Source organism: Elephas maximus, chromosome X (assembly GCF_024166365.1).
Source record: "Elephas maximus indicus isolate mEleMax1 chromosome X, mEleMax1 primary haplotype, whole genome shotgun sequence".
Classification (NCBI taxonomy): Eukaryota; Metazoa; Chordata; class Mammalia; order Proboscidea; family Elephantidae; genus Elephas; species Elephas maximus.
Genome location: NC_064846.1, coordinates 153,888,318 through 153,913,370, shown reverse-complemented (window position 1 = coordinate 153,913,370; position 25,053 = coordinate 153,888,318). Strand labels below are relative to the sequence as shown.

Below are 25,053 nucleotides of genomic sequence, written 5' to 3'. Positions count from 1 at the left end.
TTCTGTGATGGTGCACCTCCGCCCTATACTTTCTCCTGTATTTCCTTCCTGATCCTACCCCACTCCACCCCCGGGCACCTTGGCACAGGCCCGCAGCTGCCCAGCCCTCACCTCAGGACAGCTGATCCCTGGGGGCCTCCTGCCTGGCTTCCCTGCCTGTCTGTGTGGGAGCAGTGGCACAGGGTAGAGAGAGGGGGCTCCTCAGGGTGGGTTTGTGGTTCAGGCTGCCTAGCTTTGAGTTTCTACACCTCTCATTACCAGCTTTGTGACCTCGGGTGAGTGATTGAAACTTCCAGTTTCCTCAGGCATAAAGTGGGGGCTTAAGAAAGGGGGAGCTTTCCAAACCTACCTACCTCACAGGGTTCTCGAGCAGCTTTGAGCAAAAACTGTGTCATCTTAACTGTCCTGGGCAGGGTTGGTTCCCCCAGGGATCACCTTCTTCTGGAAGAGGTCAGACCTGTGTGTCACAGCCCTACTGCTCCTTTAAAAGAAAAAAAGTGTAGAGGTCGCTAGCTCTGGGGAAGGAAAGGAGGGATCGTTTCTCAGGCTGGTAGTGCCCTTCTCAGAATGGGGAGACCTGAGGTGAACGGGTGGAAGGAGCAGGAAGCAGAGAGGAGTGGGCGCTGTGTACCCTAGGTTCGGAGGTATACCATGTGGACCGAGAAGCAAAAAAACAAAATCTGACCAATGGATACGTGGCAACCGGCCCCTCCCTGCCTTCAGCAAAGGAGGTTTGGTTTAGCTGAGGAGGGGAGCAAACAGGAGGGACTAGAAGAAGCTGACTAGGTCCAGCTCATCTGGGGAGCCTTGGCCTGGAGGAGCTACTAGGGGACTCTGTGTCCTTTGAGACATGTTATTCCCTGCCACAGTGACACTTTGCATGAAATTGCATGTACATGCTGGAAGGCGCTGTGAAAATCATGTCTGCGAGGGGCGTTCACCTTGGCGGCTGCACATGGGTGTGCACCTGCAGTTTGCATCCATGGAGGGTGGCCGTGTCCCCTGGTGTGCTCAGTCAGCTAAGTGCAGGGAGACGGAGACGGAAGAAAGGCTTCCACTGGGGAATCACGGGGTCTCAGGTCCCCCCCCCCCGCCCCGCCACCCAGGGGCAGGCCAGGGGAAGTGGAGGACCTCTGAGACGGGGAGCCGCAAACAGAATCCACACCCCCTTCTCTGGTGTTGGAGGAAGACTTCATTGCCTTTCAATTTTCCTCTTAGACTTTTAACCTTTTTCTTTCTTTTTAGAGAAATTGAAGAAGTTTTTAACCCCCAAAGTTCTTCAGGACTACGGAAAACTCAAGAACACAGCACAGCAGTTTTTATCCCGAAGTGGCTACTCTGAAGTGAACCTCAGCAAACTCTTCGCTAGTTGTGCCATGAAGTCTTAAGGGAATCCCAGAAGCGAATGAAGCGGGAGGTGGGGAGGTAGCTGATGCATCCTCGCTTCCTGGGCCCCTCCACTGTAGCCCTCACCACTTGTCTCACATCTGCTGTTCCTCTGGGATGGAGTCTCGTATTGGTGTGGATGTAGCTAGGGAGGGGGGATGATAGGAGGGAGGTTGCAAAGATATATAACGTTCCAAGAATTCAGGGAAAATCAAAACAGCCTTCGTATTTACAATATACCACTTCGAAACACGACCCCATAGCTTTTTCCCAATCACATGGAGAACTACCTTCTTCATATTGTGGACTGGATTTCTAGGAGACAAGGTCAGTGAGGGAAGGGAAATTGCTACTTTAATTGAGAGTAGCTGGAATGTCAGTGACCCCAGACTTGGTTCCAGGGTATGTAGCAGAGATGCTTCCAGAAAGAGGTGAGTGGAGGCTGGTAGGAGCGTGAACATTTTGCCTTTTCACACGCCAATTAAGCCCAGTATAAACCCACATGCCTCCCTCAGCCACTTGCTCTTGGCTAAGTGGAGGGGGAGACTTAGAGGCCTTGTACTTACCAAATAGATTAAACAGCTTACTTGTTTATTGAATTGCTCCAAAGTCCAACTCACACACACACTGAACGGGTGTTTTATACTCACATTCCTTTTTCTTTTTTTAAGTAGAAAGTTAAGGTACAGGTTTATATAATAGGAAAACACATTGAAAATAATTTGATATCCTAACAGTTCACTTAAAATGTAGAGAGGTTGGGGTGAGGACCACTGTGTCTCTGGTGTATTCAGAAAAATGGGGGAGGGGATAGTTAATTGGCCCTGGTGCTGTTTTTCTTCTTTCTTCAGGGTGGCGTCCTCTTTGCTAGAAGCAAAATGTATTTCAATGTAGTATTCTCCTTTATTGGTAAGGTTATACTAACAAGATCTATTTCTTCTTGTACAACCATGCTATATTTTTTTAAATATTTACCTGTGTGCTTTTACGAAAGAAAAGTATGCTGTGCTTTACTGAAGAATAAAGTTTTCTAAAGGGAAACCAGTTGCAGTGAATCCTTCTCAGGTACAAAGAGTTGACTGGAGGCGGCAGCAAGGCGTAATGTACTGCCCACACCTCAGCCCAGTTTCTCATCGCTGCCTGGTTTACAACCCGCCTCAGATGCTGGGTGCCACGTATTTCCTAATGCTCTGGGAAGCAGCGTGGAGAATTTCTGCGGGCCTTGGGGCCTTTACGAGATGAAGCAGGGTTTCTCCTGCTTTGCTGACTTGGACAGCAGTGTAAGCGTTTAGGCCAAGAGCCCCGGGGTGTCTCTTTTTGAGGAGCCAAGTGATAGCTCCTGGGAAAAAGGCAGCCAGAGAGAAAGGTCATCTAGCACTGACCTTCGTGTAGGAATACTTGTTAAAGCAATGGAGATGAAGCTCCCTTTTAGCTGTCTTTGCCTTCTCTTCTCTCTCCTTTGCCCTCTCCCCTGTAGGTCTCTCTCCCTCCTCCTTTCTCTTCTTTCTCTTACACTCAGGTTCTAAGTAGAAATATTTTGGGTCTAGGGCCCTGCCTGTTAATGAATTAATGCCTCAGTACTTCAGGTTCTGTGGCCTGTCAAAAGGTAGAGCACCCCGAGTTGCTTTGGGAGACTCAGAGGATTGATGTGGTGGTTGTAAATCGCTGCTTTGTAAGGTTATACAGATAGTTGTCTGATGTGCACTTCCAGAACCCAAGGCCCCACTTGGCTTTCTGAGAAAACACGTTTTCCTTGGTGTCTGGGCTTATATTCAATATAAATGGAGAGTTATCCTGAACTTGGATATCAGAATATTCCAGGAGACTCAAAAAACTTCTCACAGAACTGTTGCTCATCTCTGTATCTAAATTGTAATCACCTTGAGGGCAAGAACCATTTCTATAGAAAGATATTCAGACATTTCTTAGTACAATCCCCCCCAAAGGGCTAATGCAGCCGTTGATATTTTCTTATTCAAATCTGCAACTCCAGGTTAGCCAAGAGGCTTTGTCTGGGAGGCACCTAAAGATTCCAGAACTTTACAGAAAGTTGAAACTGCAGCCATGATTGAGAATTCCAGTGGATCTCTGCTGGAAGATTGGAACATCACAGACTTTTCTGAGAAAGGTTTCTACTCCTTGATCTGTGTTACTTAAACAGCCAGCTGGGTAGACCAGGAGTGGAAATGCTGCCCACTGCTTTGAAAGGGGGGAGGGCAGAGCCCACCCATGTGTCTCAACAGGCTCCCAGGCCTGGCTCTTCAGCCCAGATGCTAACAGTGAATGAATGAAGCACACCGGAGAGCGGTAGGTCCTGTCTAAAGGTGGCAGCAGCTCCTCAGTGATGCCAGGAGGGACCGAACCCAGTGCAACCACAGAAGCCAGGAATCCGGATAGTCCATAAAGCTTGATTTCTAAACCTTGACAGATGATTTTTAAAAGTCTCCGCAGTGTGTGAGCCAGACTAAAACCTCTGGCCTAGACTTTCCCCGGGCCAGTAAATGGCACCCTCAAAGAAACTGGCTCCTCTCTGAACCCCGCACCTCAGAAAGGGCACCTGTTCTGTTTAACTCAGGAAGTAGGATTGACGCATCTTTATCTTGGACACAATTGGCTAACCCTCAGCTCTCCTCTCCTACTTCGTATCAAGAGGGCTAGGGAAGGCCAGAAGTTGAAAATCCTGCAAAGAGTATGCTCCATAAGAATTTGTCCAGAAAACAGATGGTGTTAATCTCGCCATAGTTGCCTAAAACATGGCGGGGGGTGGGGGGGAGGCGGGGCACAGCTAAGCACAGATTTGGAGTTTGAGAGAAGATGGTGAAAGGGGATGAACTCACTCATGGCCCCTCACCTCCACCCCTTCTTACCACCTCTCACCTCCAGCACACACCCTGACCAGACATACTTTTTCAAATAGCATTTAAAATCCATTTGGCAGAAGACGCAAAGGTAAGGGAACTCCCAAAACAGATTGCCCTATCTGGGTCAGGATTTTATGAAAAACAAGCCAAGCCCCCGGCCCCTGAATTTGATGTGCCCAGCCCCATCTTGAAGCCGCCTTTCTCTCTCCCTCGCCTTCTTTCCCCCTCTCTTTTGGGCCGCTCACCTAAATATTTCTTAATTGAACGGTTTGTGGTGGAGCTTCCTTATAGCAGTTTAATAGATTAACTCATCTGAGCCAGCCTCAAATTTCAGATTAAAATTCCTTCATCCCGAAGGCAGCATTATCAGGTTGTTGGAGGCTGTTTTCAAACCTTGGTTTTGAATAGCAGCGGCTCTGCATTAATTTAACCACTAAGCTAATAAGTAGGTTTCGTTTTGTTATGCTAAGCTTTATTGCTTTTCTTTTGATCAGAATGGTGTTGTTGAGCAAAGCAGCAGACAAGGCATTCTTTGATGAGGGAATTAGCGCTCCATTCTTCCTCTATTATTCATAGCGCAGTGGAATATGTAAGTACCTGAGGGTGTCAAAGGAGCGCAGGTTCTATTGCAAAGTGCTCGCCTTGTTTCTCTCAATAGCTGACTATGAGATGATAAACCGCTTAATACACTGTGCTAATTGGATGAGAGCAAAAAGAGATGGGAATTAAGGCGAGGCAAAAGGAGAAAGTGCAACCAGCCTTCAATTCACTCTTTCACCACTTTAACAGCACCAAAGGAGGCACAAGCTTTCTATAAGCAGACTAGAGGTTTTGTGCAGAGATAAAATGAACGTGTTAGTGGATTCAAGTAATACACTAATTATTGCACAGTATAAATACCACTACTGGTTTTATAACAGAGAGGTAAACTTCTTTTGAGAGGGTTATAGGATTGCTTGGCAGTGGTGTAGAACCTAATAAGGGCCCAGAGTAATAACCCCCTGGATTAACAAAATTGCTGCTTGTAGAAGTATGATTCAGGCTTTTACGAAGATTTCCGGAGAATGAATAAAAATGACTGAATGACATTTCTTAATGTATAACTGGTAATCACTCCCTTTTCTTTAAAGGAAAAAATGTATACTTCAAACTGGACCGTTAATAACGTCCAGGGACAACAAGACTGTTTCCTTTGAAAAATGCTTTCCAGGCCTCCCCCGACCCTTTCAGGTAGTAGGTTTTTTGCTCCCCGCCCCCCAGCCAGGCTGCCACTGTCAGTTAAATATGTACTTGCTCCAGGGAACTCTGTGTTCCAAAATACCATTTTAGGCCTCATTTAAGACCCCCTTTCATTCAGACACCCTCATTTTTGTGTATACACATACGCACATGCTCACATACACATTTTTTCTCTAAAAGCAAGGCAGGCTAACCCACGTATAATTTTCTTGCCTCTAACATCAGCCCCTTTTTTCCATTCTAGTTAAGATCTCTGCACTCAAGATGAGACCAAAAAGAGAGCTACATGTGCCTTGTATTATAAATCAAAACAACAACAATAAATGTTTGCCCCAATTGGGGAGAAGAGAGTAATAGAAAAAGGAGACAGGGCAACTGGTTGGGGCCAATGCTGATGACTTTAGCTCAGGCCTAAGTTTCCAGTTCTGAGGTGTCCTAGGCCTTGCCTTCTTCAGTAAGCCACTCTCCCTAATTCCTCCACTTTCTACCTTCTTTACCACACACCCAAGGTGTCCACCCTAACTACTGTCCGCAGTTCAGGCCATGGGGAGTTGGTGACAGGAACATTTAGGGTGTCTCATAATATGCCAACTGCTCCTTTCTTGATTTGGGGGCCTCTTCATGGCCTGGCTAACCTGTCTGAAAATGTAGCAAACCAACTTACCCGTTCATTCCCCTTATCCTTCCCATTCAGCTCCCCAGTACCCCCACCCTAAGATGCCGTGGGGAGGCCCTAGGAAAGCAGGCAGTGGGGCATTCTGCCCCTGACCTGGGCTTTCCCGAACTCCCTCAGGCTGCACATGTCCTCCACGGTGGAAGAGGTTTGCTTAAGGTTGGTGGGGGGGAGGGGGGAGAGGGTCAGCCGCTCCCAGCATTGTGACCGTGTTCCCAGATATTGGGGCCAAATTGGGTTGCCATTCATTAATAATGCTCACAATAAGATTAAATCATTCTGGAAAATCTCATAAAATCCCCCTAAGTACGCTCCAGTGGCTCTTTCCAATCCCCATCATTCAGCACTTGGGGAGGTTTGGAAGGAGAAGAAAATTGGTTTCTTTGCTTTTAATGCTGCTTTGAAAAGATACTCAGAGTTTGTCATGCGTGACATGTCACATGTTTAATGTGGACTTGCTGGAAGTCAGGGGGTCTTTAGCGTGTGATATTTACGGGGAATATTAAGTGCGGAATGAGGTCCCTCCAGCTGGGGAAAGTTGAAAGAATAGGAGGCCCAGGACCAGGCTTGTTTGCAGCATCAGAATGACATGGGATTAAGAGTTTGTAAAACAAGGCGAGGGGTTCTCATTGGCCAGTAATAAATGTAATCCTTGGAGGTAATTTCACGCAATTTGCTTCTGCTCCATGGAAGGGTCAAATGAGAAAAAATGACTTAAAAAAGAGTTCATTAACAGGAAGAATGGTACTGTTTCTCGTATACCATCCAACTGGCAGCCTGGAAGAAAAAAGCCCTACCTAAACAAAAAGCCAAAATCGACGGAAAATTGATATTGACCACCAAAAAAAAAAGTCCTTCCCCTCACCCTCCTGCACTCGCCTGTTCCCCCTCCAAACTCCCGAGCCTCCGTGCCCGCCCCAGGAAAGCCACCTTGGCCCCCCCCCCCCAGGAGGCCCTGTGGAGACTGGGGGTTGGATGGAGATGCTCAAAGGCCCTGAGGAATGGCCTAGAAACTGGAGGTTCCTACCAGGCCTGCTAAACCCAGAGAAAAGAGTATTTGCTGGGATGGGCCAGGAAAGGTAGTTGGCAGCCTGGTCCCCAGGTCCCAGACCGGGCCTCTGCTTCCGAGCGCTGCCCTAGCGAGTCCAGCGCCAGGCCAGGATGGTGGTGGTCCACCCGACGGTAACGATCCGGGCAGCGGCTGGCAAGCCCCGCAGGAACGCGCCCCGAGGGGTCCGGCGGGCGGGGGCGCTCGCCATCTCTGGGCCAGTGGGCAAGCCAAGCCCCACGGGGCTGCCCACCCCGGGCGCGGCGCTGACCTCCGCTAACCCCCGCACCTTGCCTCACCCAGGCGCACTGGAGCCCGGGCTGCGCAGAGACCGGCGACCGCGCCTTCTCCAGGCCCGGCCGGGTCCCAGAGGCGTCCCGGCCCCCAGCGGCGCCCGACTGGCCAGCGCCTTGGCGGGGTGGCTGTCACCCGCTCGGCCCCGCGCGGCAGTCACTCCGCGGCACCCCCCCCCCCGCTTGCCCCTCTCCCCAAAGGTCCGGCGCGCTAATTACTGCAAATTGAAACTAATTAAGCTTCTCTTCCCTTTCCCATCACCCTGGGAGCATTGGCGAGGCCCAGCCCCCGCGGGCGGGCTTCCTCCAAGCGGTCACCCTAGGAGCGCAGGCAGGCCTGGGGAGGGCGAAGTGACCGTTTCCCGCCGGAGCAGGGTGCGCCGAGGGGGCACACGTTGTGAACCAGTTTGGGTCTCCTCGCGAAACCTGAGTTGTTTAGATTTTTTTTAATGTATACATTTCCCAATGCCTGGATAAGTGATGTAATGACATTTGTCGAGTTAAGATCTGCCACTTGGATACCCCTCACTGCCTTTCCATCACTGTTCCTACGTTCTTCTCTCTCTCTCTCTCTCTCTCACACACACCCCTCCCTCCTCCCCACGAGTGTACCGTGGAACCCGCCCCCTCGGAAGCGAGCGCCTCGGCTTCTCGATCTCGCCTTTACCTGTCATCTCGGACCGCGCACTTCCTTGCTACGTGGCACTTTCCACGAACAGCTTCCTTCGCCTTCAAGCCAAGACTCCCGCTAGCTTCAAATCTGTGACTTCACCGTCTACAACGCCTACCCGCCCACCCACCCACCTTCCAACCCACCCCACCTTCTCGGCCCAGGACGCCCAGCCACCGCTGCGACACGACCCAGGGAACCGAGAGGCGCACGGAAGGTACCTCGGCAGCGTCCTGAACGTTTGGAGGAAGCCCCCCGGACCCTTTTGAGAATCGGATTCACACCAGGGGCCTCCGCCAGGAAGACGCCAAGCAGATAAACCCAGGGGTTCCAGGCTGTCCGGAACGCACCTCTGGCCCCCGGCCTCCTTCCACCGTTCCCTCAGCGCCTGCGTGGAGCATTCACACTTCTTTTGTTAAACATATAATTTTTTTTTATTTTGAGCGTGACACTTCTCCACTAGATAGCAAGGAAAAGTGATAACAAGTACACATTACACAAAAGTACTGTACCATTGCCTTTATCTGGAAGGTTTCAGAAGCCTCTACAGTTAATAAGTTAAATAAAGGGCTCGAGTACATAAATATTTGTCTAGGAACCCTACCGTATCTACAACACAGTAAGAATCTACAGAAGGACAAACTTTAACCATACCACGCTGAGTGCAATTGCGTTATAACATTTCAAATATACAAAGCTCTGTTCTTTTTTTTTTTTTAATAACAATGGTATGTACAGAATCAATAATCACAGTTTGGTGACTTCAACAGTCCATATTCTAGCAGAGTATTTCCCTTTGGTTTGATATAAAAACCTTGGTTGGTGTATGATAAAGAAGAGAACAAGAACAAGACGCCCCTTATGCTTTTTAAGTGCACTGTTAGCTATCTTACAGGCTCCCATTCACTTCTCTGGCCCGGGCTTTGCGCCGGGGCCCACGCTGGGGAGATGAACCAGAGCGCCAAAGTACTATTTAAAAAAAAAAAAAAGGAAAAAGCTAAAGGAGGAGGGTGATCAGGACGGAGAGAAGCTGGACTTTTAAATTTTTAACTTCAATCTCAGGCGTCTAGGAGAGAAAATCTCTCCCAATATTTTCAGTGAAGTGAGAGCGGGGGAGAGAGTGGACGTTCGAGTTGGAGCGAAGTTGTCAGGGACAAGGGCAGGGGCGGGTGGACAGCCAGCCAAGAAGGTGCCGCGTCCGGTAGCGCCGAGGGCTGCCATGCCCGTGTTCAGGCCGCTGCTGCGAAAGCGGCTGCGGTCGCTCTCTCAGTGCCGTCCGTCTCGGGAGTGTGCTGGTCCTCTGTTTCCATTTGGTCTTGAGTGGTGCTGAGTGAGGTGACCTTTCGGGGCGCGCCCGGGGCGCGGGACGGAGGGCGGCCTTTAGCACACCTCCTTGCCCGTGCTGGTGCCCGGCAGGATGTTGAGCTGCGTGAGCTGGGCAGCATGCTCCTTGGCCTTGAGCCGCAGCGCGGCTATGCTGGAGGCGCGTCTGTCTGCTGCCGCAGTGGCCGGGTCGGCCAGCGCGCCCGACGCCACCGCGCCTTCCACGGCCGGCGTGGGCTGTCTCAGGAGCGCGGCCGCGGTCGACGCGCTGGTCAGGGGGGCCATGGTGGAAAAGAGCCTGCGGGGAGAGCAAACAGCGCGGTCACGGCCCCGGAGCGGAGCGCGGCGCCACGTAGGCCGCCCCCTCTCCCCAGGGGCGCGAGGAGCGCAGACGGTGCGGCTGCGGGGGGCGGCAACCAGGCCCGGGTGGCCGCGAGCCCGAGGCGCTGGCGGGGCGAGGACGCGAGGCTGGGCGCACAGAGAGGGCTGCACCGGAGCAAGGAACGGACGGAAAACAAAACCAAGGGCCAGATATTCCTGGAGGGGCTGGAGCTGGGGCTGCAGCCAGGCCTCGCGCGCGGCCCCAAAAAACCCAGTCGCGCGGATTCTGATTTCGCTCAAAAAGGGTGAATGTCAACGCCAGGGGCTGCAATTGCCTGCAATACCATTTGCCCGTAGAGAAAATGTAGAGACAAAAAGAAAAGAGATGAGAGGAGAGAGAAAAAAAGGAGAAGGAAAAAAAGGATAAAGTAGGATAAAAGCAGCCCAAGACCTATGCTGCAGACCTGAAACCCTCCTCTCCCAGGCTCCTTCTCGGCCCAGGACTCCGCTGGCGCTGGAAAAGCCGGCTTGTGGGCTCGCCTTCCCGCCAACAAGCGCCGCCGCGGTAGCCCTCCGGCGCCTTGCCCGCGGGGTGGGAGTGGGGGTGGGGGGGGTGGGGGCGCCCGCCTGTTGATTTCCTCTCGGCAGACGACTCTGACCCTGCCAACGGCCCCGCGTCCAGGCGCGGCGACACCTCCTCCCCGCCGCCTTTCCTGCACCCCTGTGGCTTCCTCACCCAGAGAGCCCCCGGACCTGCGACCCCCGCGCACCAGGATGCCTGAGCCAGGGACTCGCGCCACCGCCTCCGCGCGCCCCAGGGATTGCGCCGCGCGCCGCCTTCTCCCCCTCGGCACTGCGGCACGGCGGGCCTGCGAAGCAGAGGACAGAGCCCTCCCGGACGCCCCACCTCCCCTCCCCCCGCCGCCCGCCTCTTCCCAGCGCCTGCTGGGCTTGCCCCGCCGCCTCGCCCGGGGGCCCTGGCTCCAGGTTCCCACCTAGGCTCGCGGAGCGCCTCTTGCTCTTCCCCAAGCCCATCCTCCACCCCTTCCAGCCTCTCCGACTCTCACAGCCCGGTACTCCAGCTGTGTTCGCCGGCTTTTACAATTCACTTGTCGGAGGGGGAAAGTGGGGTGGATGGAGGAAGCACAGGATTTTTCCTTTTTTCCCAGAGAAATAATAAAGTGACCCAGAGGGGGCGTAACATTCCTTAGTTCCATTAGGTAAACTGAGTCACTAACTACGCTTCGATGTGCTCGCTGTTTATTTTATTGGTTTGCAACAAGAGATAAATTAGTCTTTTTTTTTTTTTTTTACTTTTCTCTCAGATGTTTTTTGTCAAGTGGCTGCGCAGTTGGATGAATCTATTCTTTCTTTGTTCTCCCAAAGAGAGATCATTGAAGCTGCATTCAGTTTTATTTTCACTGCACTTTTCCAACTTAATACATCTCTCCTTTGTTTCTTTGTCTGTGTGATTATACAGACTTTTTATTTCATCATTCGATGTTCATTTAAAGAAAGGGAGTTATACGATGAACTGTTTCTTTTATTTCGTTGTCTTGTTCCGCTGTGGGGGTCGGGGGTTGCACATATGGGAGTATCGTTGGCAGCGGGTCACTTGAGTGACAGGGAAGATAGAGTTTGGGAAGAAGAAAGAATTCCGTGCACCCAGAGGGCCCCGTGGCTCCAGGGCTCCTGTGGGGACCAGGGCTGGCTTCCTCAGGCTGCCAAGCTTTGGGCCAAAAAAAAAGTCCTCCCTGCTCTATGCCTACAACCTGTACACGTTTACGCGAATACCACCTATGGCGACGGCTGTGACTGCCACGAATGGGGTACTTTTATAAAAGCTTTCACTGAACACTGCTCGGTTGTTACCGTTGTTGCTACTGCCACTGCCCTCCCCTTTCCCGCGCAGTCCCAAGTCATTCTATTCCCTTCAAGATCCACAATTTTTTTGGAAGCAAAGTTAGAGAGTATTTTCTTCGGCTAAGTTTCTGAGGTTGGGCCAAAGAGAAAAGATGTGTGTAGCCCCTGCCTGTCTCCTGCCTCCTCTCTGTCCCCTGCCTGTGTGTGTCTGAGAAAGAGACAGACTCCCGAGGCCGCGTGTTACCTGCCGAACGCGGGGCTGATGAAGGCCGGGTGCCGGAACACGGCGGCTCCGAGGAAAGTGCTCAGGCCCAGCGGCGCCCCGCTGGGCGGCAGGCTGGCCGAGCCGGGAGGCGGAGGTAGGCTCGGGAAGGCGGCGGCGGCAGCGGCAGCGGCGGCCGTCCAGGCCGAGTCGAGCGCAGGGTGGTGCGGAGGGAATGGAGTGGCGTCCAAGTAGGGGCTCAGCGGATGGGTGGCCGAGAGTGGCCCGGGGAAAGGCAGCCCCGGAGGGTGGGTCTGCGCGCCCGCCTTCTCCCGCTTGCGCCACTTGGCCCGGCGGTTCTGGAACCAGACCTGCCAGGCGGAGAGATCCCGGGGTCGGTCCGCACGGCCCCCGGCCGGGCCCTGCCTCTCCCCCGCAGCTGCGGCCCCTCCCTCCTTCCCGCTTTTGTCCGCGCCCGCCTCGCCCCTCTCTGGCCTCGGGTGGTTCTCCGACACGTCTGAGGCCCGAAGGGCGGTGGAAAGAGACCCACACTTAAAGCCAGCAGGGAATACTGGACAAGCAAACCCTCTGCAGTGGGTATTCCAACTGGCCCAGCTCCTTCCCCAGTTTAAGGAAAGTGGTTCCGTGGGCGTAGGGACTAGGAAACCAAAGCTTAAATGTCTGTGCTGCCTCCTGCTTGCTGTGAGCCTTCAGTCGAGTCACTTACACCTCTCTGAACCTCAGTTTTCTAATCTGTAAAATGGGGATTCAAAAAACTTTGCTCATAAGGCTGTTAGGAGGAATGAGTGGGAAAAAAAGGCACCCATTCAGTGGCAACTCTCTGCAATGGGCAGCCACCAAGAGCTGAGTGACACTTTTGCTGCATATCAGCTGTTTGCACCGATTTCAGGTTTACCCAAGAACTGGCAAAATCCCTGCGCCTGGATTTAACAGGGAAGCAGGGAGGTGGTTCATTTCTTCTTTTTAGAAATACTTTAACACCTCCTAGCATTATGCTGGGTTCTGGGGTTTGGGAAAGGGTGGGAGGGAGGGAAGAAATGCTCACGGTAATTAGCAACCAAGTATACATTTTGGGGGGTCAGTTCTCCGTGAAATATGGGGTCTTTTTTTTTATGCAGGGCCTGATCTATGCAGGAAGGCACTGCTGTATGGACAAGGCGTGTAGCAATACCCCCATACATAAAAATCAGAGTAAACAAGGTCCACATAGACTTTTCCAACCTTCAGAGCTAACAGGTTCTTGGTTTCCTTTTGGGGGTGTTAATTAAATAGGTTCGTTAAATAAGATTGTTCTCAGCTTGGGGGGAGGTTTTCAACACAAGGTATCTTCCTAATTGTTAATAGAAAGCAGTTTTAGTAGAGACCTTTACCTGAAAGGTGGCAGCTCAGCTACCATCGTCTAAAAATAACCCCCAGGAGCATGAAATGATTTTTCTGTGACCTGCTCCTCACACCCACATCTGAGAATATATGCTCCTTCTCCCCTGAAGGCATTAATATTTTTAGGGCTGGGTTTATGCCTGCATACAAGTCTAAAAATTAAGAATGAACTCCAGGGCAATACAGAGTTATATTAAAATAATAATGTAAATTCTCTCACAGGAATTTTTTTGGGTAATTTTAAAAGACATCCATGTCTTTCAAATGTACAAGGGGGAGGGGTTGCCATTACCAGCACTAGCATCTCAGCTTGGTTTGACTTTTAAACAGCAAACTAGGGCAAGAAAAAATGGGAGACTCCAGAGCCATGGATTTAAAAAAAAAAAAATTCTGTTGAAAAGGGGCCCATCCACAACAATTCACCACAATTTGGGAATCGTACAACACTCCAGCATGGAAATTCAGAGGCTTGAAAAAGTAAGACTATAGATAGGACAGGGCTGGGTAGGCAGCTTTTGTGCATCCCAATCTGTCTAGCCGAGAATATCCGCCACTCCTGGATGGCAGTCAAAGGAGGAAAAAAGTGGAAACCGGGGCAGTGGAGGCAGAAGCCCCTTACAGAACGTGGAAACCTTTCACAGACAGCTCGTCTCTCTCGGCTCAACTGCAATTATCAAGATGTCCCCCTGCAATTCCTCATTATTGAATTAATACCTCAAAGGCCCCCCAAAGGTAAACAAAAGGGCTCTAATAATTCATATTCCCTTAATTACATCTTCTCCAGTGAATAGGGGGAGAGGAGAAGGGGAGGGGGCGCTCTCTTTCTTTTTAAAAGTTATTTAACTTTCCCACGACTCGTTCCCCTGAGCTGAAAATGCGGAGTTGCTGTCACATCTCTGTTTGACAATGGAGAAATGTGTCAACAGAAAGGAGGGGACAGGCCTCATGATTAGCCCTCTAATGCAAGAAGCTGTTGTGTATTAAATGAGCCATATGGAATTTATTGTGCTTTATCAGCGCTTGATTTTGACTGTAAAGTGATTCACTCAGCTCGGAAGCCAGGGACATCTGTTTTCTGTTGGCCATCGGGGCTGCCCAGTGTTGATCGTCTCTTTGGTTATGAGGCCTGGGTTTGGAAATGCACTCTGGTATGGGGCTGCAAACACCTTTAATAGCATTGCACTCACTCTCTATTAGATCAATGTGGGCTCATTGCTATAAAAAATGGGAAATCAAATAGCATTAGCCAGCTCCTTGTGCGGGCGGAGGGGAAATCAAACAGCATTTTGCCTTCAAATGGCCCTGTTTGTTCTAGCACTAAGTGGGCTTTTATGAAGCCCGATTGGAGACTTAATCGCAGCCAAATACCTGCTTGGAGCTGAGCGGATTTGTCTAACAACCAAATCCATGCTCCATCCCATTATTTCAATCAGGAGAAGTCAGTCTGTGAATTGTTTCCTACAGGGACTGGGGGCGGGGGAGGGGCTCCTGAACTGCAGTTTCAGGAACCCTAAAACCCCTGTTCTGATCTGGACTCCTTCCTCAGGCTCCCAAACCCAGAAAACAACGACCCCTCTCATCTCCTAAGCCGATCCAGGTAGTCTTCACGTTTTAATATCTTTTTGTGTGCGTGCTTGGGTCTATTTTTCTGACTCTGCTTCTCTTCATTTTATGAAGGGGTCTCAGTCCTATGCACCCCTCCCAGACCACCGAGCCATCTTTTTCTCCCTGTCTCCCCAAAACTCTCCTTCCCTCCCTCCCTTCCCACTCTTGCTGTGTAGCTCACCTGGACTCGGGCCTCGGTCAAGTCCAGCCTCATGGCCAGTTCCTCCCTATAAGAAAGCAACACACAGACAGGAGGTCACTGCAGGCCCCAGCAAGCCCTCACAGCCACCTTCCCCTCCATGGCAGCCCTCCTCCATGAGGGTCCTCCCTGCCCACCTGCCCCCACCCCAGACATGAGCATCAGCACCCCTTTACCACTGGAGTGCCTATTACTTGAGTGAAAACATAAAAACACACAACACATTGCCAGATCCAGGATATTATGTTAATTACATCATATCGATTACATTATATTCAAGTGTGACAGGGGTGGCTTGTTGAGTCTCTAAGTCTACAAAACTGGACACTTGGATTCTCCCTCTCTCCTAAGCTAGAGTTGGAGGAGAAATACACACACACATCACTTATACTCTATTTGGTCCTAATATTAAGACAGGGGAAAAAATTAGTACTCAATTATTTAAAAAAATTTCACCCTCTTGGCTTTCTGTTCTCCCTTTTTTTCTTCCTCTCTTTCCAGCTCTCTGCCTGTCCCGCCGTCACTCTCCCTCCCGTCTGCCTGCCTCCCTCCCTCACCCCCATAGGTCACACTCCCCATTACCCTCTGGAGATATGTTAAGCTTGTTAAGAGTTCAGTGGGGTAATTTTTCGATTAAACAAAATTCTGCGCACCTCCTGACTCCAGTGCCCACTACAAACCCTGCCCATCTCAGGGGAAGTCAATTTAACTGAAACCCTACCCCGTCATTGCAGTTATTACTGCGACAATTAAGGCAAATAGGAAACCATTAAGATGCTGTAAAACAGCTTACGACCTGTTTACCGAAAATATGAGCGCGCCGAGAATAATTGGCTTTCCCCTCGCTAATATGAAAGAGGGGGGGCTGCCCAACCCTGGGACCCGGGTCTGCGCTGCTGGCAGGGGCCCCCCGTCCACACCTGAAACTTCAGGCCCGGGGAACCGGTTCACTTCGCGCCTTTCGTTGCCCCCGCCTCAGAGAGCATCAGCACATCTAGAATGGCCCTGGTGGCCGGCCCAGGACCGGAGCCAAGGGGCATGGACCCCTGGGTTCGAATAAGGTGGGGGTGGGGTAGAGAAGGGGAGCTGCCCCTCCCTACTTATTTTGCTTTCCCGGGAGAAGCTAAAGAGGGCAAACTTGGATGCCAACTGACACCAGCTCATTTTCTTCTTTTTAAATACACAATTGTGATGAATGCAAAAAAAGCCAGTCGGCCAAACACCTATTTGATAGCACACACCGAGTTTTAAATTTTTTTTTTAAAGGTAAGGAAGGCACTAGGTGACAAAGGGGAGGAGCAAGTTCAGCTCAAGGGATGACCAAGTTTCATGTCCTGGCCCGGCATTAAATCCTTTCTTTTCTGCTTCTGGTGAGGAGAGACTGTGGCAATTGCAAGACCAACTACACTTTGGAGTTGGCTCAGTCCTCCTGGGCCTTACGCACAGATTTCTCCTGCGGTTCAAAGGGGCGGGCAGCTTTCCGTTTCTAAAATGCACATTGAAAAGCTGCACACGTCTCCTGAGAAAGAGCTGCCTGGGTTTGACAAGCTCTGCTCCCGGCAGACACCCGTTCATTTCTCCCTTCCCACTGGGGGACGTTTGTCCTAACCCTCCTCCAATCCTGAGCCTTAGCCTGAGCCGAGCCTTGGAGCCTTGGCCTTGGGGTGGGAGAGGAAGGCCCCCAGCCGGCCGGCGCCCCAGGTCGATCTGGGTAAGCTGTGGCTCAGGGTTCCAGTCCACCCACAATCACATCCCTCCCAGAAAAACCGAGGCGAGCGCGAAGTGGAGCGTGACCAGCCCTGAACCCCCGGCTTGGACACCCGTCCACAGAGAAAAATTTTGCCAGCTGCTTCATCCACTGGCGGCCAGACTCCCGGCAGTCATTGTGCTCTCCTGTAAACCCGTTTACATCAAACACACTCTGGGTTTAATGTGAGTGTGGAGAGCGGGACAGAGACAAGATGGGGAAGATGCTGGCTGGTGCCCCTCAGGTGTCCCGACACCAAACACTGCCCAGCTCCGACTTGCTCCGGGTATTTCAGGAGTCCTCAAACGACAAGACTCCCAGTCTTTTTAAAGGCTCCCTCCGCAGGCACCGGCTCGAGCTTCACTGCGAAAACCGTAACTGATACTCAACAGGCTCCTGGGGCACCAGGCGGGGGTGGGGAGTGCACAGTACAGGGCCAAAAATAGCCTCTGTTTTGCCCTGGCCTCGCCTGGGCTGGAGACCTGGCCGGAGCGCCCTAGGCCGTGCGTTGTGTGCGCGCGGGAGTGCGCACCTCTCCAAGGTGGCGCGTTCGGGCGCTCTTTGGAAAAGTCGTTGCTTTTTCTCTGACTAAAACTTGTCGTTTGGAGGAAAAAAAAAAAAAAACCGGAGAGGGCCTGGGAAAGAAAGGAACCCTCTCTGCCTAAACGTAAAGCCGGGGTGGCGCTGGGGGTGGGGAATGAGTGGCTTGGGAGGAGCAACGGTAGTTGTGTTGGGGGGAGCGTCCCGGCTGAGTCCAGGAGCAAAGTCCCTCGGCTGGAGACCGGGCCCCTGTCCGCCCGCCTTCCCTCCCTCGGGTCGCGCGGGCCCTCCAGCCGCTGCCGCTGCAACCCCCCTGCGCGCGTACCTGGTGAAGACGTCCGGGTAGTGCGTCTTCTGGAAGGCCCGCTCCAGTTCCTCCAGCTGGTAGCTAGTGAACGTGGTGCGGTAGCGCCGCTGTTTGCGCTTCAGCAGCCCCTCCTCTGAGTCGCTGCCCGCAGACAAGCACACGCTATCCTCGCCGTCCTTGCCCTCGGCGTCCTCCGGGTGCAGCAGCAGCTCCTCTTTGGGGGACAGCTCCCCGCCCTCGGCGGCCGCAGCGGCGGCGGCGGCAGCGGTCACGGCACCAGTGGTGGCCACGGCGCAGCGCCGGGGCTCCTTGAGCAGCGCGCGCGCGTCGTCCTCCAGCAGCTCCTCTTCGTCGTCCTCCAGCAGCTCCTCTTCCTCGTCGTCGTCTTCCTCGTCCTCCAGCAGCTCCTCCTCGTCGTCCTCCGCGCCCCCGCCGCCGCCGGCCACCGGGGTGCCGCCAGGGCCGCCAGCCGCGCCGAGGCGCTCGTCCGGGTGCGCGGCGCCCCCCGGGCCACCCAGCTCGTCCAGCGCGGGCGGCGGCGGCACGAAGGGCGCCCCGTTCTCGCGGTACGACTTGCTGCGGCTGATGCTCACCTGCGGCGCCTGGCTGATCTTGAGCGTGTCCCAGGCGGCAGCCGCGGCGGCGGCGGCCACGGCGGCCCCCGCGCCGTCCGGCCGCTCCCCAGGCCGCGCGGGCGGCGGCGGCGGCGGGGCCTCCCCCCGCGGGCCGGCTGTGGCCGTGGCCGCCGCCGCCGCGGCCGCCGCCGCCGCTGCCGCCGCCGCGCCCTGGAGGAGGCGGCCCCCGCCCGGGCCGTACAGGCGCCGCAGCTTAGGCGGCAGGTGCAGCTCGGCCTCGAACTGGGTGCTGCTGCCTTTGGGGGAGCCTGCGGGCAAGGGAGGGCGGTCAGCGCGCCAGGCACCCCGCCACTGCCCCCTCCGCGCGGTCCAACTCCCAACCCTTCGTCTCCTTCCCCACTTTTCTGTCTGTCTTTTTCATTACCTCTCTCTCCTTTTCTCTTATTTCCTTCTTTTTTCCTTTCTCTCGCCCTCCCTCCCTTCTTTCCTCTCCTTCCCTCGCTCCCCTTTATTTTTCTTCCTTTTCTCACCTCTTTCTTTGCTACCTCGTTTCTTTTTGTTCTTTCCTTATCTCTTTCTCTTTTTTCTCTCCCCCTCTCCCTTTCTTCATCCCCTTTCCCTTCTCGTTTTGCACGCTTCCTTCTTTAGTCCCTCCCTCGGTTCCTTCTTCCCTTTTTCTCTTTCCCTTGCCCTCTCTCCCACTTTTTTTTCCCCCCCCAATTTCGGGCCAGGGAAGAATCCAAAAACATTCAACAACTTAAAAAAAATCACCGCTATCCTGAAAACTTTGCGCACGACCTCTGCGCGCTGCTCCGCCGCGGGGGCCCTGGTTGGCTAGAGGGGTGCTGCCCCGCGGGCGACCCCTGCGGGGGGAAGCGGCCCTGTGGCCCTGAGCGCCGGCCTCGCCCCAACCAGCCCGCAGCGGGAGGGGCCTGGAGCTCCTGGCACAAAAAGGCAAAGAAAAATCATCCTAGGGAAAATGCTCTGGGAAAGGCCTGGGGTGGGGGTGGAGGGGGTCCCAACAGGCACAGGCCGCTCTTCCCCTTTGAGGAAGTGCCTGATACAGGGGCCACAGCAGACTAAAAAAAGGAAAAGGAAAAAGTCAGTTTTATTTTAAACGGCCCTTTCTCTGCTGTCCGCTCCTCTCTTCCAAGTGGCGCTGCGGCTGGACCGCTGGGTTTCAGATTTCACAAGAAACCAACAATTCTTGCCCTGTGACACCTCTGCAGCCAGCTCAAAGCGAAACTTAAGCGTAACAGGTTTGGGGTAAAACGACAGTGAATCTGGAATTTTTAATTTTAGAAAAAAAATAATAAACCTTTCGAGCAACAGCTCAACTGTATTTAAAAAGTACCACAGCAGAGAGGAAAAAATAGCCACCCAGAAGCCGCACATTTAATACATTTCAAATGCAATAAGGAGCATTTGGAGGAATCCTAGGGAGACATTTTCTGCAAAGCTGAGATTTCGAAGCTCACAAGTAATCTACACTTAAAAAAAAAAAAGCAAAACAAATATCGCATATAAAGAAATCCTCCAAAGATGAAAGCCCGAGGCTCACCTGGCCTAGAGACCCTCATTCATCACGCTTTGGGGTTTCTTGTCTTCACCAAGTTGTCGCTACAAGGATCCACCCTGGCACCTACTATTTCTGACCTGTCGTCCCTCGTCAGAGTACACCCAAGGCCACCAAAGGGGGCATTTAAACGACCTACGACCAACACTGCGAACCCAAGGGGCCCGAAAGCGAAGCCGGGCCTCTGCTGCTTGGAAGCAGAGAGGGAGAGACGGCCCCTGGAGAGATGATTATCGCTCTTGGAAGCACCAGGCCTCAGGGTTGTCCCCTCTTCTTTCTCCGACCCCAGCTGGACAAGCTGAGGCCCGCAGACCCCAGACATCAGACATCCCAAACAATGCCCGGCGCCCTTCGCAGGTTGCCGGCGGGCGCAGCCTTACCTTGCACGGCTTTCTCCTGGTCGGCGCGGCTGGCCAGTGGGGCAGGCAGGCTCTGCGCGGCCCCCAGCAGCCGCATCTTGCACGGGCTCCTCCGGCCCAGGATGCTGTCGATGCAGTAGGAGGAGAGTAAAGTTGGCGATTTACTTTTGCACTCGGGCCTCTCGGAGCAGCCCTCGTCCTGGTACTGGTTGCTCATGGCTGGGGCTTTTTCGCTGGGCGCAGTGAGCGGGCCGCTGGTTGCCTCTCCCGGGGGGGGGATGGCTCGGTGTCTTTTGGGGGATGGGGTCGGGGACAGCTGGTGCTAAAGGATGGGACTGCGATCTTTGTGCTCTGCCTCCCTCGGTTGCCGGCTGCCGGCGCCCGCCCTGCCCGCGGCCGGAGCTCGCCCTCTCCGCGCTCAGGACAAGCGGTAACAAGTGTAGTGAGCTGCTGGCGCGGAGCGCTGGAGTCTCTCTCCTCCACGTGCTGAGAGGCGCTCTCTGATTGGCTCTCGCCAGAGGCCGGGCTGCGTCGGGCTGGGGGCGCGGTGCAAAGCCCGGACTGGATTTCCGAGGGGAAGCGGGCGGGGGGCAGCGGGCACGCACCAGCGCCAATATTCTTTTTTGTGTGTATTTTTAACTAACAACTTTTGAAGTTCGCCGTCGCCTTCCTGCGGCTCCTCCGTTAGCCCTTTCAGGGCCCGAAGCTCTAGCTCATTCGGATGCCAGGCCTGTGGGTGCCACTTGGGCGGCGGGCGCCCCTTCCACCACCCCGAGGGTCTCGCTCCCCGAGGAGAGGCCTGGAGACTCCTGATCATACTGTCTTGGCGCTTGACAAAGCCGAAATCGCATCCGCAGGGCAGTGATCTCAGTGGCGCGCGATCCTCGGCCTCTCTAGTTTGTACAGGCCTCGGAAGTGCCTGGGGGACAGCCGCAAGCAACGCCTAGCGTCTGGGCGTCCACTTTTCTCTTGTGACCCAATGCCTGCGCTATTTGCCTTCACCCTGAGACGGGCTGTTGCTATCTCGTTAGTAGAGCTCCCCCAAAAAAGTCCACTTAAAGACAAAACTCTGCCCAAGGCGTGCGACCTTCCCTAGAGCCCCTATGGAGCGGAAAGGGACAGGCCACGGTAGGCTTCAAAGGGAGGCTGGGGAGGGGTCTGGGGTCTCCCTCTTCTCCCCGAATTCCTTTCCCTCTTAGCCCCACAAGTTCGTCTCTGTTAGGTGGTCACCCCAAGGCTGGACGCCCTCGAACCGCGCCTGGGAACAGAACCTGCGGGTGGCCCTGAGAGCCCCTGAGTGGGAAGGACCCAGGATCGACGGTAGCCAAATCTAAGCGCCCCTAATTCTCCTGGATTCTCAGGCCAGGCTCCCACTAGCAAAGGTGACAGGGGTGAGCCCGAGGGCGAGCACGTTTCTCCCCAAGCAACTCCCTGCGCCGCCAGCGTGAGAACCGAGACCCAGCCCCGACTAAAGTGGGGCCGAGTCCGGGCGAGAGGCCCCCACGGACGCTCTGTGGGTGCAGGGCCCGAGGGCAAGCCACAGGCCCCTAGGCGGGCGGGTCGGGGCGAGGGAGGTGGGTGGGAGAGGGCCCGGGCGGGGGAATCCACGCCGGGTTTTCCTCTCTCAACCCCTTCAATGTGCCAACGAGAAAAGCGCTTTACAAAGGATTATACTTGAATCACTTGCAGTCAGTATTTAAAAATACAAGGATGCATAACTGAATTTTTTTTTTTTTTACAGCCATAAACATCTGCATAACTCTTGGATGCTGGTGGGTGGCAGATAGATCGGGCTGGCTTGGTAGGAGCCTTGAAGATACAACTTGAGGGAGATGAAGGGTTGGGAACAGGCACGTTAATAACGCTAACCCTAACGCGGATACTACTACTACTATTAAAGGCAGGCGGAAAAGGATCTCTCTCTGTCCCTCTCCATCTCTGTCCCTTTCTCTCTCTCTCAGGTTTTTAGTTTCTCATTTTTGCCTGCCCTTAGATGATGGGGTGGGGGGAGCGGAGGCGGAGAAGCCGAGCTATCGCTGACTTTTGATTTTCTTTTAAGCTCTCTCTGCGGTTCCCAGGCACCTGAGACCGTCTCCTGCCTCTCCGCATTCTTCCTTCTCCATCCTGGCCAACAGTTGAGTGTTTTTATACTGTCCCTTTCAGCTTTCAACCCGTGCGTTGTGAGCTGATTACCTCCCCTGCTTCTCTCCCCCGGCCCCGCGGAAGTCCAGTCCCGGCGCGCGGGGCTCCTTGGAGGGAGATGCGGAGAGACGCGTCGGCGTCCTGGGCGCCTCCAGCCGCAGACCCTCGCGGGAGTCCCTGCGGCTGGCCCGCTGGGCGACACCGAGGCACAGTTCCCTCCCCGGTGGGCCCCGCGGCGGAAATCCACAAGACCTGGCTGCCGGTGGCTCGGTGACTTCACGGTCGGCTCCACACACACGGGGAGTGGGCTGCGAACGAAGCCAAGAAAGATCGTGTTCAACAACAAGAGACACAAATGCACAAATCACTGCCGAGAGCCCAACGGGGTTGCAACTCTGTCGGTAGAAGACTTCTTCGCCTCCATCCGTCCCCCTCCTCCCTCTTCTGCAGCTGTTCTCCCCTTTTAAAAAGGAGTCGGACTTTCTGCTGGGGGTGTAGTCTAATTTTAAGCATCCACTGTAAAAGGGGAAGTTAACATAGAATTTCTGATTCCGATTGAATGACCTCTGGAATTAAACTGAATTCTATTCATGACATGGAAAGCATTCCTCTGGGAGACCTGTGTGGAGACACTGGCTTTATTTATTTTTGGTATCTTTCTGACCAACCTTCCCAAGTGAGGATGCTACTGGGAAGGCACGTCCGTTCACCTCGGGAGAAGGGTCGCACCCAGCTCACTTTACACCCAGCAGCCCAGCGGTGATCTTGGCCACATTCAATACCCCACTTCAAAATCAACAATTGACTCTTGTTATTCCTGAGTATTCCTGAGAGACTAAAATAAATAAATAAATAAAACCCAGAAACTTTTCTGACATTCCTAAGAGAGACAAAATTTGCCGGCATCTTCACAGTGTGTAATCAGGATATGGGTTTAGGACTTGTATGTGTGATCCTATATGTTATTTTCAAAAATAAGAGATTTCCTCTAATATTGAAGAAGAATGACATTGGTTTGCTGAGTAGGTAGACTTCGAAGGCTTGGGCTGTAGGGCTATGTAGAAAAGAACTTTCAGTTGAGCTCAATTTAATACTCTGTCAGCAAAATGAGGCATCACTTTCTGTTCACCTCACTTTCTTCAATTTTTTTTATCCACTAATCAAAGTAATCTCATTCTAGTGATAATATCATTTATGTTTGTACATTGTTGTTCACAACGCCTGGTTCCTCTACTCTTTGGGATCTGCAACTGTTGGTTTGCTTTTTCTGGGCTACTGGAGAACAAGTTGCTCGAGGTTCATCTGCTTGTAAAATCCATCACTAAAATGACAATTACGATTGGAAGTAAGGGTCAGAAGTGTTTAAAACTCTTGTTTATGGTTAAAAAAAAAAAACGAGGCTTGTCCCCAGGACTGGAAATAATAATTACCTAGAAGGGGCAAATGGAAGAAACTCTTTTCTTTTCTGTGGTGAGAGCTAATTCTACATTATAGTTTTAAAATTATATTTGCAAGAAATGCAGGATAAGGGGGTGGCAGATAGATGTCATTATCTGGGGGGGATGTTTGCAGGAGAGTTAACCTCGTGCACTTTTCATTTGAGATGTTTTAATTTATTGTGCAATATATACATAGATAAATAAAGCTATAATGGGCTTCCAGCCGCACTGGACGGCTCAGGTCCCCTTAAATTATGCTCAACCTCTTCAAAACATATATTTAAACAATAGAAATAAACTTCACTGGAGTCTGGCGACCAATTTGGAAGCCATTGGAAGGGAAGACAATGAGTCCTGATTACACATGAGGAGGATTATCTGTGATGTGAGATCCCCTTTGCCAAGTCATTTTGCTATCTTATTTATTTCATTTCTCTCTCTCTCTCTCTCTCTTTTTTTTTTTTTTAACAAACTTTCATTCATTTATGGTCTTCCGCAACCTGCTAATTTAACACTGGAGCGCGTTATTGCAGTGTTAGGAGGAGAGAAAGAGGGAGAGAAAACAACAATGCTGCAATGATCCAAATGATACAGTAGAATTATAGCAATTATAGTTCTACTTGTGGAAGAAAACCTTGCTGAGATCAGGCAAACAAACTGAAGCCTTGTGAGGATAACAAGCGTCGCGATTGACAGCCGGTGCTGGGAAGAGCCGGAGGGGCACAAACAGAAATATTTGCCTCCCCCCTACCTCTCCTTAACTCCAACCAGTCAAGGTTAACCTCCTCAAAAGCTGCTTTCAGAGTTGGATCCACTTCAGGGTCTGCGTTTTCCGCCCAGAGCCAGGTCTGTCCTCCTGGAAGTCTGGTAATGGGAGGAAATGTGACATAATCCTCTTGCCTAGCACTTGCCCCTCGCCTTCTCGGCGCCTAGCTTGCCTTCCAGGGCCTCCCCCTGCCTCAGCTCTCCCCAGGCGGCTGGCACCTGTCTGTGGAAGGGGTTTGTTTGTTGATGTGTTTTGAGGAGCAGCCCGTGGGAAGGTCCAAAGGGACCGAAAATCTGGATTTCCAGGGGAGACTTCCCCGCGCTTGCTCCTGCGCCCGAGCCCTGGGCTCCGCGGTTAGGGCTCGGCGGGGAGCGGGTGGTTGGGAAGCAGCTTTTAGGGAAGAAGTGGCCGAGGAACCATGGCTGAGCCCTCGAGGTAGGGACCTGTGGGTGCGATTGTTGTGATAGGATAATTCTCCTTATTTGCAAACTTCGCCACTTTTTGTTGCCCGTCAGCTG

At 52.8% G+C, this 25,053-nt stretch overlaps 2 protein-coding genes across 3 annotated transcripts in view; one reads left to right on the top strand and one right to left on the bottom strand.

Moving 5' to 3' along the window:
* Nucleotides 1-25,053, top strand: part of POLA1 (DNA polymerase alpha 1, catalytic subunit) — a 349,246-nt gene that overhangs the window by 314,207 nt on the left and 9,986 nt on the right. Inside the window, exon 37 of one of the 2 annotated variants that reach the window (XM_049873140.1) lies at nucleotides 1,246-2,442. The exons of the other annotated variant lie outside the window; for it this stretch is intronic. Within the exon in view, the coding sequence (XP_049729097.1) occupies nucleotides 1,246-1,388 (143 nt within the window). The 3' untranslated portion in view covers nucleotides 1,389-2,442. Of the gene's footprint in view, nucleotides 1-1,245; nucleotides 2,443-25,053 lie in introns of those variants that run through there. 2 annotated transcript variants of the gene reach the window in all.
* ARX (aristaless related homeobox) lies at nucleotides 9,449-20,612 on the bottom strand. Its single transcript, XM_049873143.1, has 5 exons — nucleotides 20,210-20,612; nucleotides 17,697-18,561; nucleotides 15,067-15,112; nucleotides 11,922-12,250; nucleotides 9,449-9,791 (listed from the first exon to the last, which is right to left on the bottom strand). The coding sequence occupies exons 1-5, from the start codon at nucleotides 20,403-20,405 to the stop codon at nucleotides 9,551-9,553; spliced, it is 1,677 nt and encodes a 558-aa protein (XP_049729100.1). The 5' UTR covers nucleotides 20,406-20,612; the 3' UTR covers nucleotides 9,449-9,550.